Source organism: Nematolebias whitei, chromosome 9 (assembly GCF_014905685.2).
Source record: "Nematolebias whitei isolate Nwh7 chromosome 9, NemWhi1, whole genome shotgun sequence".
Lineage (NCBI taxonomy): Eukaryota > Metazoa > Chordata > Actinopteri > Cyprinodontiformes > Rivulidae > Nematolebias > Nematolebias whitei.
Genome location: NC_056506.1, coordinates 15,607,591 through 15,630,503, shown reverse-complemented (window position 1 = coordinate 15,630,503; position 22,913 = coordinate 15,607,591). Strand labels below are relative to the sequence as shown.

General features: G+C 42.9%; 1 protein-coding gene across 1 annotated transcript in view; it reads right to left on the bottom strand.

Annotated features, from left to right (window-relative positions):
• Positions 1–22,222, bottom strand: part of LOC119414414 (2-lysophosphatidate phosphatase PLPPR4) — a 76,247-nt gene extending 54,025 nt beyond the window's left edge. Inside the window, exons 1-2 of the mRNA XM_037681505.1 lie at positions 21,794–22,222; positions 6,583–6,768 (exon numbers count right to left, since the gene is read on the bottom strand). Of these exons, the coding sequence (XP_037537433.1) occupies positions 6,583–6,768; positions 21,794–21,877 (270 nt within the window). The 5' untranslated portion in view covers positions 21,878–22,222. The remainder of the gene's footprint in view (positions 1–6,582; positions 6,769–21,793) is intronic.
• Positions 22,223–22,913: the final 691 nt, after the last annotated feature.

Below are 22,913 nucleotides of genomic sequence, written 5' to 3'. Positions count from 1 at the left end.
GACACAAACAGACACAAACAGACAGAGGGAAACCAGGAATCCCACAGGTAAGTTACTCCCTCAATTTTACTTAGCTGGTACTGTCTGTGTATGATCTGAAAATGCACAAGGTGAGTTAAAGTTTAAAGTTTTTTTCTGTTGTCATCTAAAAACATCAGTGTTAGGAGGCACACCTGTGTTCCCTGGTAGCACTGGCCCTGAAGAGAAGTGTCTAAATAAAGGTTGAATGAAAAGTGTGCGTCCCCTCTAAGCCCCAGGCTTAATGAGAACAAACTCACATTTCACTCCTTCAAGTTAATATGCATAAACTTGGCTAAGTTAGCGGGAAAAGTGCAGCTTCTTGGCCTCTTTGCATTCAGGCAGTTTTAAGTTAAAATACTACTTGTCTGGTATGCCTGCTTATCTTTCATGATGGTTGGATGCTTGCTCACTTTCTGGACTGTCAGTGGGTACAGCAGGTGGATCTAGACTTCCAGAGAAGACTGGATCAATAACAGGAGAAATTACTTGTTTATTTTGATATGGTGGTAATTAATAACTGAAGGGGTCTGACATCCACTGCTTAATTAACGGGGTTGGAAAATATAATAATTTCTTTATTCCACCTGGTTTACTTGAAACACACAAACATGATTTTAGTTCAGGGTGACCTCAAGTTAGTGGACTGAGGAAGACCGAGTTAAGGCATACAAAAGGTATGTGGTTTTATTTACAAGTGTTGGTGATGTTCAGGGCTGGAAGGGAAAAAGAGGACAAGGTGAGCATTTTGTGATTCTTCAGGTTAGATGAATCTTGTTTTCTGATAAGTCTTTTCTTACTGGTGCTTGTGTTTGTAGATGGAGCCAGAGAGGAGGGAGAGACGAGGTCCTAGGTTTCCACAGGAGGGGAGGTGATCCAGAGGAGGTGAGAATCATTGGAGTGAGGAGCAGGTTGTTGTTTTATGGTAGTTGATGATCCAGATTGATGTTTGGATGGTTGAAGGGCCAAGATGATGTCAGGGCAAAGTCACTGTTAGAACGTGTTTGCTTATTCCAACATGAACAAAATATAACCAACTATTTCTTAAGTAGATTTATTTGTCATTGGAGAAAGTTAAATACATGTACACATGGATCTTCTTCTGTTCAGGAGTCTGCAGTCCACAAGTGAGTAATTCACCATGAGTTACTGCTTGCTCCCACCCAAAAAAAAAGACAAATCATCATTTACAGAGTTATATTGAGAATGTGCTATCTGAGTGGTCAAAACATCTGGGGAGGTACTTTAGGCCCTCCTTATTGGCTTTTCGGGCTGGACACTCCTGGGGACATCATCCGATTTAATCCTACTGTGACAGCATCCTATTGAAGGAAGATACCAATGACTCCATATTTCTGCTGGATGATTTCCTTATATTGTAAGAGGAAGCTTTTTTACAGTTTTTACATGTGAGTTTCCCTGTTTATCAACTTATCTTGTGACTACCACCTTGAATCAGCTGTGTTTATGAAATCTAAGTCAAATGAGGCCGCTTCAATGTATCAGCAAAAAACAATCACCCACTGTCTGACATATTTGGGATGTTCAAAGAACATTAAGATTCTACAATAAGACTTTATTGTTACCATTAATAGAATATTATGTCATCAAATAATTTAATAACCTAACATCACAAGAAACAAGGAGGTCTTGGAAGATTAAAAGGAACAGGACTTGGAAGTCACTAGAGAGGATATCAAAAGGTTTGTAAAACTGTTTAGGAACAAGTTTATCGGCTGTCCATTATTTACTGTAAAGTATCATAATGTCCCAGTGTAGAAAAAAACGGCTGGAAGGAGTTTATACTGTATACTCAGTAGAGCAGTCTTCCAAATCAGGTGCAGGTTTGGAGTGGTGGATGATTAGGATAAAATGCAGCTGTAGAGAACGTGAGCATGGCTAGAAACCTAGGAATCCCACAGTACCCCCTCTCAAGAATTGCCTTTGGCAATTTCATCCTTTTCTCAAGATGATCTCTATAAAAGAATGAGATTAGTTCTGGATCTAGCATGAGATCTCTATGGATCCACGAACGTTCTTCTGGGCCGTAGCCCTCCCAGTCCACCAGGTATTGGAACCCATGACCTCTACAATGTACGCCCAGGAGGCATCTGATGGTAAATGCGGGTTTGTTGTCGATCAACCTGGGGGGTAGAGGGAGCTTGGTCAGATGATTTAATGGGCTTGTGGCTACTAGTTTGATATGTGAAACGTGAAAAGTGTGATGCATTTTCATGGCTAGAGGAAGTTGTAGACGGACAGCAGAGGGATTGATTAGCTTGATCATAGAAAATAGTCCAATTAATCTGGGGACAAGTTCTTTGAGTGTGAAATCCTTAGTGGAGAGTTGTACCTTCTGACTGATCTGGTATTTGGGGTCTGCTGATCGGTGTCTGTCAGCAAACCTTTTATTGTGTCCTGCCGTTCTGAGCAGTGCCTCTCTGGTTTGATGCCAAACTCTGCGGCTATGTCTGATGTGGTGCTGAACAGAAAAGAAACAAATATCAGTCTCCTGAGAAGGAAAGTGGCAGAGCATAACCCAACGGAGCCTCGAAGGGAGACAAACCTGTTGCAGAAGCGGTTTGAGAGTTATGGGCATGATCAATCCAGGGTAAGTGTTGGCTCCAAGTAGAAGGGTTGTTAATGATTATGCACCTTCATGAGGCTTCGAACTCCTGGTTGCACCTTTCCATTTGATTGAGGATGGTACCCGGAGGTTAAGTTGGTGGTCTCATCCAGGGCTTGGCAGAAGGCATTCCAAATTTGTGAAATGAATTGAGGTCCCTTGTCTTAGACAATATCCTGAAGGATACCATGGAGGTGAAGACAAGTTTGATCATAATTTGTGATGTTTCAAATGTAGAGGGGAGTTTAGCCAAGGGGATGAAGTAAGCAGATTTAGAGAACTGGTCAATGATTGTGCAGATGACAGAATTAACTTCAGACAGGAGAAGACTGGTAATAAGGTTGATGGTGATGTGAGACCATGTTTGACTGGGGGCTGGTAGTGAAAGAAGAAGGTCTCTCTTGTAAATGAGTCCTCAAGGCTCAATGTGACTAACCTGTATAAATAAAGGCTGAATGGAAAAGAAGACCTGCAGGGGGTTGGTTATTGTTTTTGTTTTGTGCACAAGATGGACAGGCATACACAAAATCCTTCACATTTTTTCCATATTTGACCACCAAAAATGTTCCTTGGTGAGGTGAAGCATACATGTTATGCCTGTGGGGCAGGTAAGTTTCACTGTGTGAACCCCGTTTAACACTTTACCTAATACAGAGGTAGGCACAAAGTCTTTCCAGGAGGTCCTGTGCCAGGATCTGGTTTGGTCTTTTGGGTTTTTTGGATGTCTCTTTCTATGGCCCTTGTCATGATTCCCCTTTGTGCATGATGCAGGTAAGATCCATTCAGGGATGCCAGGGTCCTTGGCAGAGGAGAACTGGTGAGAGAAAGCATTGTGTTTAACATTACGTGAACCAGGTAGGTAAGAGATTGAAAAGTTAAACCTGGAAAAAACAACTACCATCTGACTTGTCGGGTGTAGAGTCTTTTTGCCTTCTGGATGTAAGCTAAATTCTTGTGGTTGGTCCAAATGATGAAAGGTAGTTCAGCTCCCTCTAACTAGTGTATCCACTCTTCGAGAGCTAATTTGATGGCTAGCATTTCCCTATTCCAGACATCATCATTTCTTTCAGCCAGGGAAAGGCATCAAAAAAAGAAGGTACAAAGGTGTAATTTCCCATCATCTTGTGCTCTCTGTGAGAGAACTGCTCCCACTCCTGTGTCTGAGGCATCAACCTCCACAATGAACTGCCAGTGCTTGTCAGGATGAGACAGGATGGGAGCTGATGAGAAGAGCTTTTCAGATTTTGGAAGGCGGTGCTGCTTTGGGGTCCAGGTGAATCTTCAAAAAGAGGATGTGAGCTGGCTGAGAGTTGAGGCGTCTTGGCTGTAGTTTTTAATGAACCGGCAATAGAAATGAGCGAACGCCAGGAAATGTTGTAGTTGTCTTCGATCTTGGGGAGTTGGCCATTCTGCCACAGACTTCATCTTATTTGGGTCCAAACAAACCAGTCCTCTCTCAAAAATGAATCCAATAAAAGTTATGGTAAGTACATGAAACTCACATTTCTCAGCTTTGACAAATAGTTGATTTTCAAGGATTCTTTGGATAACTATGTGTTTGGTATGTTGTTGTTCATCTTTTGACTAAATGAGAATGTCATCTAGATACACAAACACAAATATATTGAGAAAATCTTTTAAGATGTTGCTGACTAGGGTTTGGAAAACAGCAGTTTGTCCAAAAGACATGACGGTACTCAAAATGGCCTAATGGGGTTTTAAATGCTGTTTTTCTCTCATCCATTCCCAAATTCTCACCAGATAATAGGCATTATAGAGATACAGTTTTGTGAAGACAGTGGCATCTAGGAGTTGTTCACATACTGAATAAATTAGAGGTAGAGGATATTTGTTTTTAATATTTATTTTATTCAGACCTCTGTAGTTTATATGTGGTCTTAAAGTTTTATCCTTTTTGGACACAAGGAAAAACCCTGCCCCGACCTTTAATATTTTGAGGGAAATGGAGGAGATGGTCTGTCCTGTGAGAGCGGCCATGGTGATTGTACAAGTTAGCTCCATAGTGAGTACTTCAGTTTTTTGACCAGGTCTATGCTGATCATGTTTTGTTCTGCTCCTGAGTTGACTAGAGCCTGGATGGGAAAATGTATTGTGTCGACACAGATTGTCAGGAAACATAATACTTTTCCAGGAAAAAGAGAATAAGTACCCACCAGTATCTCCTGGGTTACTGGTGAGCTTTCCCTTTTAATCAAAGCCAACAGGAAGCAATGGCAAGGCCCTTCTTACCACAGTAGAGGCGCTAATTGGAACTCATGCGGCGCTGGCTTTCTTCAGGCGAAAGTCACATCTATCGTATTTGCATAGGCTCTGGTTCGAAGGAAGCTGTTAACGGTGGGAAAGAAGTACTTACGTAGCGGGATATTCACAGTAACTGTAGTTTCCTTCCATGAAATGTTTTCGGAATTAATTATTGATCAGGATAGCGAGGTTGACCAAATCATCCAGTTCTGATGGGATGTCCCTGGTGGTTAATGATCCTTGATTTGATCATTTAGTGCGTTGATGAAGGCTCCTTTCAGAGCTTTTCTCCCCCATCCAGACTCTTCCGCAACAATTCAGAAGTGGATTGCGAACTCAGAAACTGATTTTTTACTTTGCCGTAGTGTGAAAATTTTCGGAGCTGCCTCCTCCTGTTGAAGGGGATGATCAAAAACACGTAAGAAACCTTTGAGAAAAATAGAAAAAGTTATTGATTCAATGGGACGTTTATGGAGGGAAGAATGCGCCCATCAGAGAGCTTCTCTTCTGAGAGAGCTAATTTGATAAGAAATGTAAGAAGAATTGGAGGAGTAAGTTAACAGGGCGTGATTAAATGCAAGGTTACACTGTAGAATAAAACTGCCACATTGATTGGCATTACCTTGAAAAAATTTGGATGGACATAAATCAGGTTCTTGGAGAGTCATGATGCTCGTGTTGACAGTTGGAGTAGTTAAGGTTGATGAGGAGCTGAATCTTGGGCGTGGGTAGGAAAGCTGAAAGTTTCTGTCCAATTGAAAAAAAATCATGCTGCTGAGTTCGTGAAGATTAGTTTGGGTGGTTTGTTGCTGGGAAAGAATTTGCTGTAAAGTTAGGTCATGGCAATCAATGTGTTTGTTCTGTGCCTGAATAGAGTTTTGAATCTTCCCCTCCTCAGTCTTGCTTAGAGGGTCAGGTTGGCTAGGACATTCTTACATGATTTTAGTTAAGGTTGACTCCAAGTTGGCAGACTGAGAAAGAGACAGAGTCAGGCATACAAAAGGTAAGTGCTTTTATTTACAAGTGTTGGTGATGTTCAGAGCTGGAATGGAAAAAAGGGCAAGGTGAGTATTTTGTGATGCTAAGGTACATTTTTACATTGAGGAAATTCCATTCTGTAATTGTTCCACTAATCTTAGAAACCATATTTCACAGACTAGACAACCCCTACCCATCTTTACTCTTGATTCAGATTTTCTAAAGGGCTCTTTTTATATCCAGTACTCCTACTTATCTATTACCAATTAACCTAATTTGTTGCAAAATGCTCCTCCAGCTATTTCTTATTTGTGTCACTTTCTTTTACAGCCTTTTGTTGCTCCTGGCCCAAGCTTTATAAATGTGTTGCCACTATCAAATTTGAACTTACCTTACTTTTTCCAAGAACTTATAAAATTAGTCCTGTAAACATTTGATAAGTTCATGTTCCACTGCAAATAGCCTAAGTTAACTAGAACTGAATAAACGTTAGGAGTGAGTGTGAACCTGCATGTTTTTCTACAAGTTTGTGATGGTCCAGTGAAGGACTGGAAATTTAACTGTGGTGTACCCCACTTCTGCAGGATTATTTGCCTACAGAAATGGAGGAAATGAGTACAAAACAAATACAGTTCCTAAAAGTGTATTAACAAAATGGAAATGTTAATGTGAGGCTGAAGAGGTGAAGTCTAACTTACTGTGACAGTTGGAGCAGCGAAGGCCAAGCTGAAGAGCAAAGGCAGGGGACAGACTTCCTGTCTGGGCAAGATGTAGGGGAGTGACAGACTGCGATCATTGCAACTGTACCCAGAATGCACCGGTTGGAAAATGTCCGTCAGCTCCAGGAAATAAAGACTGACAACTGAGGTAGCCAGGATGGGGAGCTGCAAGAAAAATTAAAATCCAAAGACAATACAATTAGACAAGAGTTCACGCTATTTTAACAAAATCTCACAAATAAGGAAATTATTTTTTTAATTTTATGTAAATATACCCCAAATGAAAATTTCTAAATTATTATAACCCCCACCATTGCAAAAAATCAATGTCTGATTTCTAAGGACACATTCATTTTAGTGAGTTCCTCCTCATGATCATCACTACAGCTGAAGGACATGGTCATCATTTTATACAGCTACATGGTCCTGGTACCTTTTTGTGTTCAACCAAAGCAAATAACCACAAAATTATCACCCAATACCAAAGACAGAAGCAGAGAGATAATTTATTGCTCATGTCTGTCTGTTAGCAAAATATCTAATGAACAACTGGATGACGTTGAATGAACCTTTGAGAGCGTAATCGTATAGTCACTGTATAATGGTACATGTATTTGTACTGTGATGGTTTGGTACAGTGATGGTTTGGTACAGACATTTGGGATGAGTACATGAATTGGTCAGTCACAAGTAATCAATGATCCCTTTTAGAGATGGGCAGGCATTTTATTTATTCATATTTTGCTAACAGCCTTGACAGAAAAGAAACAAAGAATGATACTATCCTGATGCATGCTCAATAATCCAGGTAGAAAAATCTAAAAAAGTTCGATCTAATCCTCTGGACATTCAAAAAACAAAAGAAAGCAAAACAACAACAACAAAAAACTGTAGAAACCAGTTTGCTGCTGACAACCATGTTCAGCAGCAAACTGGTTGATCCACTCTGAGAAGGTGCTATTTATAAGACTGAGCTGAATACAGCACCTCAGACTGAGGAAGTCTTTCGGATGAAAGACGAAATGGTTCTACATTTTTTTGTTGTTGTTGTTGTTTAGTTTTTTTTTGAATGTCCAGAGGACCAAATTTAACTTTTTTAGAAAGAAATATACTATTTAAGCACTTTACATGAAGTGCTATTTTAAACCAGCAGTGATGGAAAATGTTCTTCATCCCACTGATAGCAGCCAGCTGCAGCAAAGAGGGTAGAGAGGTGACAGTTCGGCAAGCAGTTGTGTCATGTATTCAGCGAATTTAATAAATATTTGTATATTTATTCAGTATTACTGATATCATTTGTCTTTTTGTCCCATGTCACTGAGAAAAAAGAGGGAGTTGAAAATGCCAAACATCCATGTGTCCATCCGTGACTGTTGTGATTGCAAAAACTTTTAAAAAAAATAAGGTAGGTACAGACTTACATTTTGATATGTGCAACATGTAGGTGTAAGAAATGTTCCTTTTCAAAAATTGGGTTGTCAAGTAAAAATCCAAGATGGCCACCACCACATATACATCCATCCATCCACTTATCCATTATCTTTACCCGCATCTTCCTTTTCAGGTTGCGGGAGTCAATGGAGCCTATATCCAGCAATCACTGTGCGAGAGACGGGGACACCCCGGACAGGTCTCCAGTCCATCACAGGGATACAGAGACAAGCAAGACAAACAACCATTCACTCTCTTACTCACATCTAGAGACAATTTAGAGTTACCAATCAGCCTAACATGCATGTTTTTGGTCTGTGGGAGGAAACGGGAGTACCTGGAGAAAACCCACGCATGTACGAAGAGAACGTGCAAACTCCACCCAGAAAGGCCTCCGGACCGGGATTTGAACCAGGGACCTGCTCGCGGAGAGGCAGCAGCTCTACCAGTTGCGCCACTATGCTGCCCTGTGGTTTGAGTATTCTCCTTTAAATCAAGTGGAATGGATTTGTTCACAAAGAAATAGAAACAAGGCCGACTGAACTAATGTTTCACTGTAAATGTAAATGTACTCTTTCAATGTTGATGTGTTCATGCGTGCACATCTGCTCACAGACTCATGTTCATGTTTGTGCTGATGTTCAATGTTTTATGTTATGAGTGCTTAGTGTATATTTAGTTGATGTTTTTCTTAGTTCATATCTTAGATGTTATTACTGTTTTTCTTAGACATTTTATTGTTGGATGTAACTGGGACCCTGTGTACATAATTTCGCTCCACCACATGTACCACATGAGGTGTGAATGACAATAAAGAAACTCTGACTCTGACTCTGACTCTAAATGTGGGAGGGTCCAAATTAATGTTTTTTTTATATGTGGGAGGGACACGTCCCCTTCACATATAATGGTTGTGACGCCTATGAGTCAATACATTGCATAGGTTTAACTTATTTACATGGTGTTGTAATCTGTCTTGGGTGGGGGGGGGCACATATACCTGAATGGGCGGGACCGGCGGCCCGGCCGGCCCGACCACTGGCACCGGGTCCATGTATATATATATATATATATATATATATAATATCCTTCCTGTGGACCCTATATATATTACAGTATATCCTTCCTGTGGACCCACCACCTGCAGGAAAAGCCATAAAAGTCGGGTGCGTAATGCCATGGGCAGTGGCCGAAGGTGGGGACCTTGGCGTTCTGACGCTGGCTTACCAAAGCTGGCTCTTAGGACATGGAACAGGACCTCTCTTGTGGGGAAGGAGCCTGAGCTTGTGCGTGAGGTTGAGAGGTACTGACCAGATATAGTTGGGCTCACCTCAACACACAGCATGGGTTCTGGAACCAATCTCCTTGAGAGGGGTTGGACCTTATTCAAATCAATTCAATTCAATTCAAAAATACTTTATTAATCCCAAAGGGAAATTATTTGTTGTTGCAACTCGTGAAAGGCATTTCATTCAACAATGATGATTCCAGCTACAGGCAAGAGGTGGAACACCTGAAGAGCTGGTGCAAAGAGAATAACCTTCACATCAATGTGAAGAAGATAAAGGAGATGATTGTGGACTTCAGAAGGAACAAAAACATCTACACCCCCCTGAACATAAGAGGATCTGTGGTGGAAGTGGTCTCCAGCTACAAGTACTTGGGTGTACACATGAATGACAACCTCAGCTGGAGCAACAACACCACCAGCCTGATCAAGAAAGCTCATCAGAGACTTTACTTCCTCAGATGGCTGAGGCGAGCTGGTCTGGGAAGCTCAGTCCTCACCTCCTTCTACAGGTGTGCAGTGGAGAGCATCCTGTGCTCCAGCATCAACGTGTGGCATGGAGGCTGCACAGCTGCAGAAAGAAAAGTTTTGCAGAGAGTGGTAAAGGCTGCACAGAAGTCTGTCGGAATCAGCCTCCCCATCATCACAGACATCTACACCTCCAGATGCAGGAAGAGGGCCACCTGCATCATGAAGGACCCCACTCACCCAGCACACACACTTTTTGCCCTGCTTCCCTCAGGAAGGAGGTTGAGGAGCATTAAGTGTAGAACCACTAGACTGAGGAACAGCTTCTACCCTGAGGCTGTTAGACTCATGAATCTCTAACTAGAATAATCACTGTGAAAAACCACATCATGTTGCTGCTGACCTGTTTCAATGTTGATGTGTTCATTCGTGCACATCCGCTCACACAGACTCATGTTCATGTTTGTGCTGATGTTCAATGTTTTTATGTTATGAGTGCTCAGTGTATATTTAGTTGATGTTTTTCTTAGTTCATATCTTAGATGTTATTACTGTTTTTCTTATACATTTTATTGTTGGATGTAACTGGGACCCTGTGTACATAATTTCGCTCCACCACATGTACCATAAGAGGTGCGAATGACAATAAAGAATCTCTGACTCTCTGACTCTGATTAAGAGATGTTATAGATACTGATGGCTGTAGACAGGAAGGATCTCTTGTAAAAGTCCATCCCACAGCGGATCCTAAGAAAGTGGCTATAGATGCCATCCAATCCGTCCACTCAGACTCGGCTGGCCTCTCAGTTCCCCCGGGCTGTAGGACCACCCGAATGCTGGGCAGAACTCCTTCCAGAACGATGACCACTCCTCTCAGCAGTCTTTTGAGCTCCTCATCTCTGCAGACAGCTAGCTGCAGGTGTCGGGGGATGATCCTGTCCTTCCGCTGTCATGAGCCATGTTTCCTGCTAGTTCCAGGATCTCAGTGGTTATGCACTTGAGCGCAGCTGGCAGGAGATGAGAATGCGTCCACAGAACAACCTTTTCAACTAATTTGAGATTTTGGGTTGTAGTTGAGATATTATTTGAGCTTTTGAGATGTTAATCAGCTGCTGTTGGTTGTAGAAATATTAATCAGCTGCTGTTGGTTGTAGAAAATTGCCTTGTTGCCATGGTTACACATCATAACAAATGTCCAAAACTAAAAAAGTTTCAGTAAAAATCCTTCCAGCTGCACAGCATCTGATACCAGAGGAAACAATCATCAAAAAAAAAAAGTGATTTACATCCAGAAAAATAGGAATTAAAGTTTCCAAAACCAAAATCTCAGAATGAAAGTAACAGAGCTGCTCCAACATGGAGCCACCTTGAGCGGCGCAATTCTAGAACACTCTGGAGTTGCCCATGGTGAGAGGCGTCAAGCTGGTGTGGGTTTACTTGTAGCCCATTGACTTGGTGCCTGTGCATTGGAGTTTTCCCCGGTAGATGAGAGGGTGACTTTCCTTTGCCTGCAGGTGGGGGGACGGGCTCTGACTGTTGTCTGTGCCTATGCACCGAATAGCAGTTCAGAGTATCTGGCCTTCTTGGAGTCCTTGGCAAGGGTGCTGGAAGGTGCACCAGCTGGGGACTCCTTTATTCTGCTGGGGGACTTCAATGCCCATGTGGGTAATGACAGTGTGACCTGGAGGGGCGTGATTGGGAGGAATGGCCTCTCTGATCTGAACCCGAGCAGTGTTCTGTTGTTGGGCTTCTGTGCTCGTCATAATTTGTCCATCACAAACACAATGTTCGAACATAAGGGTGTCCATAAGTGCACTTGGCACCAGGATGCCCTATGTCGTAGATCAATGATAGACTTCATAATCGTGTCATCTGATTTGCAGCCGTTTGTTTTGGACACTCGGGTGAAGAGAGGAGCTAAGCTGTCAACTGATCACCACCTGGAAGTGAGTTGGATCAGATGGCGGGGGAAGATGCCTGACAGACCCGGTAAACACAAACATGTAGTGAGGGTTTGCTGGGAACGCCTCGCAGAAAAACCCATCAGAGAGATCTTCAACTCGCACCTCCAGGAGAGCTTTAACCACATCCCAGTTGAGGTGGGGGACATTGAGTCTGAGTGGGCCGTGTTCCGCACCTCACTTGTTGAGGTAGCTGCCTTGAGCTGTGGCCGCAAGGTTGTCGGTGCTTCTCGTGGTGGCCATCCATGAACTCAGTGGTGGACACCCCAGGTTAGGGAGGCTGTCAAGCTGAAGAAGGAGTCCTATCAGGCCTTGTTGGCCAATGGGACTCCAGAGGCAGCTGAGGAGTACCGGAGGGCCAAGCGGTCCGCAGCCTTGGCTGTTTCTGAGGCAAAAGCTCAGATGTGGGAGGAGTTTGGTGAGACCTTGGATAATGACTCATGGTCGGCTCTGAGGAGATTCTGGCAAACCATCAGATGGCTGAGGAGGGGAAAGCAGCACTTTACTAACACTGTATTCAGTGAAAGTGGGCTGCTGTTGACCTCAACCAGTGATGTCGTCAGGAGGTGGAAGGAATACTTCTGGGGCCTTCTCAATTTCACCAGCACATCTTCCATGGAGGAACCTGAGTTGGGGGACTTTGGGGTTGATCCATCCATAACTGTGGCTGAGGTCGCCGACGTAGTAAAAAAGCTCCGAGGCGGTAGGGCTCCGGGAGTGGATGATTCACCCTGATTTCCTTAAGGCTCTGGATGTTGTGGGGCTGTCTTCGTTGACAGGCCTTTGCAACGTTGCGTGGACATTGAGTCAGTGCCACTGGATTGGCAGACTGGGGTGATGGTTTCCCTCTTCAAAAAGGGGGACCGTAGGGTGTGCTCCAATTATAGGGGCATCACTCTCCTCAGCTTCCCTGGCAAAGTCTATACAGGGGTATTGGAGATGCGAGTCTGATCATTGGTCGAACCTCAGATCCAGGAGGAACAATGTGGGTTCCGTCCTGGCTGTGGAACACTGGATCAGATCTTTACCCTCACTAGGGTCCCTGAGGGGTCATGGGAGTTTGCCCATCCTGTCTACATGTGCTTTGTGGACTTGGAGAAGGCATTTGACCATGTTCCTCAGGGTACACTGTGTGGGGTGCTCCGTGAGTATGGGATTGGGGGCCCATTGCTACGAGCTGTTCAGTCCCTATATAAGTGGTGCAAGAGCTTGGATCGCATTGCCGACAGTAAGTCGGACCCCTTCAGGGTGGGAGTTGGACTCAGCCAGGGCTGCCCGTTGTCACTGATTCTGTTCATAACTTTTATGGACAGAATTTCTTGGTGCAGCCAGTGGGCGAAGAGTTTTCCGTTCAGTGGCCTCAGGATTCCATCTCTGCTCTTTGCAGATGATGTGATTCTGTTGGCATCATTGTGCCGTGATCTTCAGCTCTCACTGGAGTGGTTCACAGCTGAGTGTGAAGTGGCTGGGATGACAATCAGCACCTCCAAATCTGAGGCCATGGTCCTCGACTGGAAAAGGTGGATTGCTCTCTCCAGATCGAGGGTGAGGTTCTGCCTCAAGTGGAGGAGTTCAAGTATCTCGGGATTTTGTTCACCAATGAGGGGAGGAGCGTGAGATTGACAGACAGATTTGTGCAGCGTCTGCAGTATTGTGGACTCTGTACCAGTCCGTTGTGGTGAAGAGAGAGCTGTGCTATAAGGCAAAGCTTTCTGTTTACCGGCCGGTCTACGTTCCTACCCTCACCTCTGGTCACGAGCTCTGGGTAATGACCGAAAGAATGAGATCGCGGATACAGGCAGTCTCTTCTTTCTCTTTCATTCTCTTCATTCATTATCTCCTCAAAGTAATCCTTCCATTTTCCCGTCACACTCTCTTCACTTGTTAGAACATTACCATTCCTATTTTTAACAAGCCTAACTTGCTGCACATCCTTTCCAGTCTGATCCCTCTGTCTCGCCAATCTGTACAAGTCCTTCTCACCATCTTTAGTGTACAGCCTCCCATACAACTCATCATACACCTTCTGCTTTACCTTTGTTAACTCCCTCTTTGCTCTACATTGCATCTTCTTATATTTCTGTCTCCTCTCTACCGTCCTATCACTGCCAGGATGAATGACAGATAACTTCTGCCCATTAGATATCTAGACCTTGACTCTTGTTCTGCCTTCTGGCCACCGCTTCCCGGTAAACCACTCTGACCCTTCTAAATTGACTTCTCTTCCTCTCTGTGAATGACCTATACCTGTTTATTGACCACAATTTCAGACCTCAGACTCAAGGAATTGTTAGTTCCCAGAACCAAGCTCCACAAACCTTCCTCCCCTCTGATATCATCACAGCTGCTGCATTTCAGGTCGTGATTAAACTCTGAAGGCTAGTATCCTGACGCATGCTCAATAATCCAGGTAGATAAATCTAACAAGGTTAAGTCAGGTCCTTTGGACGGATGGACCTGACTTAACCTTGTTAGATCTGCAGGTTAGTGCTTCAGAACCTCTCACGTTCTCTCAGTTTCAAAACAATCCCAGTCATCAACCTGTTAATTCTCCCTGCAGAATTTCAGCTGACGTACTCCCGCAGGAGTTCCCTTGCTGACACGTTTTCAATAAATATTTACGTTCACTCCTTTGTTGTGGTTATTACTCAGGTTTGAAAACTCTTTCAAATGGACACGTGGACAAGCATTTGTTGACAGGTTTTCTAATAAAGGCAGGTTTGGAAATTATTTAAGAATTTCATTAATGAATTTTTTCCCAACAATACAAGAATTACAACAAGAACTCCCAACAGCCCCACTCCCACAAGTCCTTCATAAACAAACAAACAAACAAACAAGAAAAACAAAGTAGAATCTGTGCTCGCTCACTAATATAAATAGGACTACACATTTTGTGAAGGAGAACCCTGTCAAATTAGGCAATCATTCCAGTTGGTCTTTTGACACATACCATGGTTTTGTTTTTATATGAAAAATGTGGTCAAATTATTATAGTAATGATAGTAAACAAAAGTTATTTTCTCTAAAGTTTATAAAAGGGGTCCATAAACTTTTACAATGGAACCATAGACAGCATTTTCTTAACCCAATGTTTAAACGAGGGGGTATTTCTGATTTACACTGCCTAAGAACTAATCTTCATGCTGTCAGCTGTAGGGTTTCTGGGGTCTGGTCCTGTCTTGTGTTTCCTCTTGTTTGCCAGTCACCCCTCAGTGTTTCTTCTCCCTGCGTTCCAGCTCTGTTTCACCTGTGTGCAATACAATCATTCAATCTGTCATTTCACCTTAATCAGTGTCTGTATATATTCAGCTCCTTGGTGTCTCGTCACTGTCTCTGGATTGTCCTTCAAAGGACTTAATGATCTTTCTTCCATTGTAATAATAATAATAATAATAATAATAATAATAATAATAATAATAATAATGTGCTATGTATTGTCATCATTGTATGTTCCCATACAATGGCAAAATTGGCTCTCTGCATTTAACCCATCCATCATCAGGCAGCGCAGTGGGCGACCTTTGGAGGCGCCCAAAAAGCAACTGGGGATGGGGTGTCCTGCTCAGAGACACCATGAGATGTGCAATGACCGGGGATCGAACCCGGGACCTTAGGGTCCCTAGTCGGCTGCCTGCCCCTAGGTCATCTTGTGTCCTCCTTGAAGTAAGTTAGCTGCCCCGTCAGCATCTTGTTTTGTTTATTTAGTAAATAAACAGTTTACTTATTTTCCTGGAGTCTCTCAGCGTCTTCTTGCACGTGGGTTCAAGCCCATACAGTCAGATCACGGAGGCCTCCACCCCTGTTTAATGATGGACGCTTTCGTCCATCATTAAACAGGGGTGGAGGCCTCCGGGTTCAACTGTCCCCCTCTTACAATGCTGTTATTGCTAGTATCACTCAGCCCCCTGTGAATAGTAAACAGCCATCAGTGTGCTAATGATCCATTGTTAGGCTGATGGTCCTTCTTGATCATGTGATCAGCTGGTTTTGGTTGTCAGCAGCAAAACTGGTTGATCCACTCTGAGAAGGTGATATTTATAAGACTGAGCTGAATACAGCATCTCAGACTGAGGAAGTCTTTCGGATGAAAGACGAAACGTTTCTACATTTTTTTTTGTTGTTTTGTTTTTTTGAATATCCAGAGGACCAGATTTAACTTTTTTAGAAGTCACAACATAGTTTGAGCACGACATCATATCAATACGATCTTAGTCTAACACTCTACAATGAAGGGAGATAGGTGATATGCCTTCCGATCTATTACCTCAGATATGCTTATAAGTAGTCTTCTCCCATCAAAGTATAATGCTCTCAAGTGAGGATTTCACCCTCTGAACACTGAAGTACTCCCACTTGTACCAGATACACAGTGCACTGACTGTGCTGCTGTCAGCCTGTTGGCCTAATTTACTCCTTGAAATCAACACAGCAGCTGAAGCTGCTGAGGAGGAAACTACACAGCTACACGCACCGCCATGGTAACTGCTCCACACTCATGCTGAATGTTTTAAACCCCACACAGGTTTAGTAAAGGGTTTATAATGCACACAGAAAAACATCCAGTGCTTTTACTTGAGTAGCTATGGCTCAGTAATTAGAGTAGAGTTAAAGGTTCAATTATACCAGTATGCTCCGACATGTCCAAGTGTCCTTGGGCAAGACACCGAACCCCTCTTTGCCTCTGATTCGTGCCTTATTAGTGTTTGAATGTGATCTAAAACACCAACCATCTCTACAGAATGATTTATTCAGATTAGCTTTGCAGAGATGTAGTAGTGAGCTGTATGAATGTGTGTGTGAATGGGCAAATGAGGGCACAGATTGTGTTGTAAAGCACACTGAGTAGCCTGGTTGGCTAGAAAGACACTATATAAATAAAGTCCACTAATATATTTACACTTTAATATATTCACTGATCAAGGAGACAGTGTGAAGGAGTGCAGAAAATGTATTTCCAAAAGGATCATTGAGCACACATTTCATGTGTCTTCAAGGATCATGGGTTTGATCCCTGTTCGAGCCCCTGATTCCTAAAGACATGTATCCATGTGTATATCTTTACCAGCCTATACACATGAAAACAACAAAGGTGAGATCTCAATTGTAAAACAATGCTATATTTCATCCACAGCTCAGTAATGATGTTAAAGACATAAACCTACTGCGTGCACAGAGCACAGCAGGCTAAAGTAAGAATGTTTTTTCTTCTCTGAACGTCAGTAACCCTGAGCACATAGATACAAAAATATACCCCACTTGCAGAGCCACGTTGCCTAGCAGCCATTCATTGGGTAGGATGGTGTGGCAGTGTGTGAGAAACTCAACAAGACAGAAGCAAAAGACAGCAGGAATTATGATTATATCAAATTGTTGTCATCCAATACTAACAGGATCTGTTCTGTAAAAATGGTTGGTTCTGAAAATACTGACTAATCACACATCAGTGTGTGCTAAGAGTTGCTATGCAAAACTGCATGCAAATTTATAAAAACAGTTAAGTGTGCATATGCACAAATTATCTCAATACATGTCAATCACAGCATATACAGAAAAATGCTTTTAATCTTAAGAAATGCACAAGTGTTCAACAAGGAGTACAAATACAAAAGCAAGTCAGAGTTGATAAGAATGAATGTTTTACTTCTCTGCTGCTGTCTTTGCATATTTAAAAGTCGGTGCTGACACAATTTCCTGAAATTGTAATAAAAACTTCTGCAACATGCTTCGGTCAAGCCGATGCACAACGATGAAACATCCTGTGCACTGCAAATTAAGCAGAGTACACAGTTTCAGACTGAACCTGTTATATAAGTTTTCAAAGCCTGAAGGGCTGTATGTAAGTACTTCCAGCTAGCTGACAATAAAATGGTGGCATGTACAGAAAAACAATGGACATGATACTGTAAAAAAAAAAAAAAAAAAAAAAAAAAACAACAGGACAATTGTGTGATTTTTTTTTTTCTTCTTTCAGCTGCTCCCTTCTTCAGGGGTCACCACAGCAAACTAATCTGAACGAACACTTGGCAATGGTTTTTACACCAGATTCTCTTCCTGATGCAACCACAGACCAATGAGCTACCACAGCCCTCTGTGTGGAGCAAAGAGCTGCCATCTAGGGCGCCCAGGGGAGCAGATGGTGGTGGTTAAGGACCTTGCTCAAGGGCCCAGAGTGGGGCAGTTGAGGGTGGACGCAGGTGTGGCTGTTTCACCTTTCCCACCACATTTTGATGTTGTTGGTACAGGGAGTTGAACCAGCGACCTACCACCTTCTCTAACCTCTGCATCACCGCGCCCCATACAATTGTATGATTTTTAAAAGCTGCTTAATGCAATGCTTGAAATTAAGAAAAATCTGCCGGTACTCTAACAAGAAATCAAATCCACCTCACCTCACTGACTCTAACGAGGCGCACGCATTTCTTGCCTCTCCCTGTTCTCCTCCTGCTTTTTGCTCACTGTCTGTATATTGGAGCAGCACATCTTCCAAAATGAAAATTACTGTTTTGGATCTGACCAACTGGCCTTTCGATGCAAATGACAAAATCTTTTCAACAAAGCAACAGGTTCCTGGAGAACCCTCATCTGCTCAGACGACATGCATGCAGCTGGATATATCTCTGGAGGTGACGTGTCTACCTCTGCTGTCGATCCGAGGATGCTGAAATTGCATATAACTGGAGTTATGATAACAGGTTTCCTTTTTTTGGAATAGTCTGGATCCTGGCTTATCAATATACAAAGAAGACGGCTGCAGATAATTTGGCCCTCGTCAGGCTGCTGCCTATGTGATGGTTGGTCCGTGCTTTGAGGACTCAAAATCAGTTGATTTACAAGCTAAACCATAAGATGGAAGTGATTTGAATCGCAGGCCACCTGCAGCTTTGGGACTTGTCAGCATGGAAACGACCTTGAAGAGGCTCGTAAGCACGGACCAGTATGCACCCTAATCTGACTATTTCAGACCTTGGAAGTATCAGACTCAAGGCTGACAAGAAAAATAGTCTGCCTGAATAAATGAACAATTGTGGATTATCTGAATTGGACTCCCAGTTGGTCTCGAAACAGGCCGACTTATCAATTTCTCCTGAGAAATGTGTAAACTAAGGAAAAAGCTTTGTTTATCCCCCCCCCCCCCCCCCCCCACACACACACACACCCCTGTGGAGACTTATCAGAACTGTGCCAGCTGACCATCATTTTATCAGGACAATGGACTATCTGTTAGTGCTTCATGGACCGCCTCGTTGTCAAATGCATAACGTGTCCATAAATGTGCTGCTGGCAGAGTTTATTTGATGTCTTAAATTGTGTCCTGATAGGACAAGGTGTGAAGAGATCTTTTTTGTAATGTCACTACCCTCTCCTCATGACTTTGTCCCTTTTTTTTTTATCTAAAAAATGTATTCTGAAAAGGATAAAAAGATTGTGCTTTATAGCAGCAGCTACGTGCACTCCGCCCATCTTTCGGACGACAGACATATTCTCGTTGTATCTCAGTGCAATGAGAATAAAGCTTATTCTGATTCTGATCCAGTAATCAAAAACTATATAGCTTAGGGCTGCACAATAGACTAGTGACGTGATAATATTTTGACCAGAGTGGGACAAATGAGGGAAGACATTTTAATGTTGTCCGACCCTCCAATCACAGGCTTGCCTTCTCTAATGTCTGCGCCACCACTTCCCTATAATATTAATACTTTAATCAATTGCAAGAAACACACATTTTGCATCCATCCAGCCATTATCTTTTACCCGCTTCTTACTTTTCAGGTCACGTGGGTCACTGGTGTCCATATACAGCAGTCACTGTGTGAGGCGGGGGAAACCCTGGACAGGTCTCCAGTCCATCAAAGGGACACATAAAGTTTACCGAGACAAACAACCATTCACTCTCTCACTCACACTTAGAGACAATTTAGAGTTACCAATCAGACTAACATGCATGTTTTTGGTCTGTGGGAGGAAACTGGAGTACCCGGGAAAAAAAACCACGCTTGCACGGAGAGAACATGCAAACTTCAGCCAGAACGGCCCCGGGCTGGGATTTGAACTGATGACCTTCTCGCTGAGAGGCAACAGCTCTACCAACTGCACCACCGTGCCTCCCCCACATTTCCCAATTACACTTTTTCTTTTACACTCTAATGTGGTACAGTACAGTCTGACTGATTTATTATGATTTTGTTATTTATATTGGGCAGCTGTGGTTTACTGGTTAGAGCAGTCGTCCTCCAATGGGAGAGTTGGGGGTGCGATTCCACCAGCAGTCACATGTTGAAGTGCCCCTGGGCAAGACACTGAACCTCTCATTGTCTCTGATGTGAGTCCCATCGGCAAATGAATGTGATCTAAAGCACTGATTATTATCTTTCAAATGAGTTCTTCAATTATCTTTGAAGAGATCTAGTAGAGTTTTGTATGAATGCGTGTGTGGAGGTAAATGAGGACACAGATTGTAGCGTAAAGCTCTTTGAGTATCTCGATTATATAGAAAGGTGCTATATAAGTATAGTCCATTTACCATTTATGCACTTCAGGGCCAGTTTAACTACACCTGAATGTTCCCAAACATACCACTGATGCAGAACAAGACTTCTACCCTTCTAAAGTCTTTATAATGAAACATGTGCAGAAAGCCTTAATTCAAACAGGAGCTCTTTACGATGCTCAAACTAACCTTCAAACTGTATAAAACACAAAGAACAAGTAGCACAACAGCAGCAGGCCGCCAAACAGCAACAAGTTTTAAATACATCAAGCAGTAAGCAGCTATATGAAGCACAGGACAAGAAGAAGCACCAGCCGCTGATCAGCAGTGACAACAGACCACCATAGAATGAACTATTATACGTCAATGATCCAATGTGACAAGTATTTTTGTCGCCCATTGCCAAGTGAAGAGGGGAAATTGGAAATACAGCACCAACAATCTGTTGTGCATGTTGTATGATTATAAAAAATTAAAATAAAAAAAGAAATGGGGTATAAACTTCCATTTTGGTGTGTCAACACATCTACTGAAAACTACAAGCGTACTATTCAAATCCCTGAGCGACGGAGGCCAAAAACATACCACTTGTTTAAACTCCCAAGATCTTGCACCGGGTTTCTGGTTCTGTATCTGAATTCTGTCTTTTGTGCTTTCACTCTTTTATATTTTGCTTTAAACCACTCACCAACAACAAATTATTTCATCTATAATATTTGGAAAATAGCATTCAAGACATTGTCCAAGATCCCTCAAATTAAATTCCTGTTTGCTACTCCAGTTTATTTCTCATACTTATGCTTGATTTATAGCAGTCAGAAAGCAGAACAAATGAAATTATTGTTTCCTTTTATTTCACAGCTTCCTAAATTGTAACTATTATACATGTGTAAATTGTGCAAGTGGTAAGGAATCAAACAGTGGAGCCCTATAATTCAGAATATTGATAAATGATTTTTAATATTAAAAGAAAAGCTCATTTTTAAGCCGAGCTGTTCAGTAAACTGAAGGCGTCTGGACTAAATACAGTGAGTCCAGGAGGGAAAAACAATTAGAGTCAGAGGAACAGACTAAACCTGTGACCAATAATGTCTGACATTGCTGATTAAATGGATAAAGGCTCTGGGTGCACCAGTCTGGCCTGAATCCTGGACTCTTTTCTAAACTCGTGGGCTCTGAAAGCGTAGAAATGAAATGTTTGTGTCCTGTCTCCCAGACAGAGGAAATGATGACATCCTAAGGAGACTGCAGAGTCACAGGCTGCAAAAACAACAGGAGAGATGTTCCAGAGCAACAGCAGGGCAACATCTGCCGCAGACATTTCTACACATCAGCACCAAGCAGTGAGTCCTGGTGGACCCCTGAGTCCAGGGACTGGCTCCACCTGTCCTGACCTGGTTCCTACTGAGCCTGAGTGATGGGCAGGATCTGCACCTACAGTCAGCTTAAAACACAAAACAGGCAAAAACAGGAGGGACCTTCATGCTGCAGCTGTCAATCAACCTCAGTGGACAGACAGGCAGACAGACAGGCAGACAGACAGTTTACCTCCACAAAATAAAAGCAGGGCAGCAGAGTGACGCTGTCCTTGGTCTCCTTTCCTCCTTTCAGCCGCTCCTTGGCGCGCGACATGACGAGCGGCCGGAGGTCTCCCCCGGTACCGGGAGACAGAGAACTGTACTTTATTCCCGTCGTAATTTTGACAGAATTCCGGGTCTCGTCCTCGTCTTCTCTGTCCTCCTAGGAGCGCCCCTCCATCCCCTCCTCCCGGTGACGTGGCCTCGATGAGTCGATGTCTAAAAAGAGACGGGTCCGTTATTTCATGCGCCTGAAATCCAGTTTGTGATCCTAGAACCGAGTCGGCTCTGGACTCCTACAAACGTGTTCAGCTCGCGTGCACCTTTTTGTGTGGAAATGAAGGTGTGCGCAGTGTTTCTCCCCCCGTGGGTTCGAGGGGTACCAGCCGGGAACCGCGCATGGGTTTTTCCGTATGGCAGGCCCATTAATCATATATTGCGTGGCATCATTCAAGAAAGAACATCATTGAATTCTTCCTAATATAAAAAAAATAATATTTTAGCAAGCTACAATGCCATTTCTTCAATCTAGAATTAAGATCTCACATGTCTGTGTCTTCTTCTTCTTTCTACTGTTCCCTCTTCAGGGTCTCCGCATAGAGTCGTCCTCCTCCACCTCTGTCCTCACTCCAACTACCTCCATGTCCTCTCTAACTGCATCCGTAAATCTCCTCTTTGTCTTTTTCCTGGCAGCTGCATTTCTAACATCCTTCTACCAGTATACCCACTGTCCCTCCTCTGGGCATGTCCAAACCATCCCAGTAAATACAAAGTTTGTTTTCTCAGTCATCCAGGTATATAACAACAAAAAAGGTTGAATCATGTCATCTGGACTTCGTTTTTTTGTTAAAAAGAAACGTTTCGCCCCTCATCCAAGAGGCTTCGTCAGTCTGAGGCCTAGCCATCTGGTATTACCCAGAAGCCACCCTGACTCTTGTGTTTCAAGCCTGCCTCAGATACCCCTGAAGTCTGGCCTTTTCACTAATGGTTTCAAAAACACAAAGTTTGTTTTCTCAGTCATCCAGGTATATAACAACAAAAAAGGTTAATATACCTGGATGACTGAGAAAACAAACTTTGTGTTTTTGAAA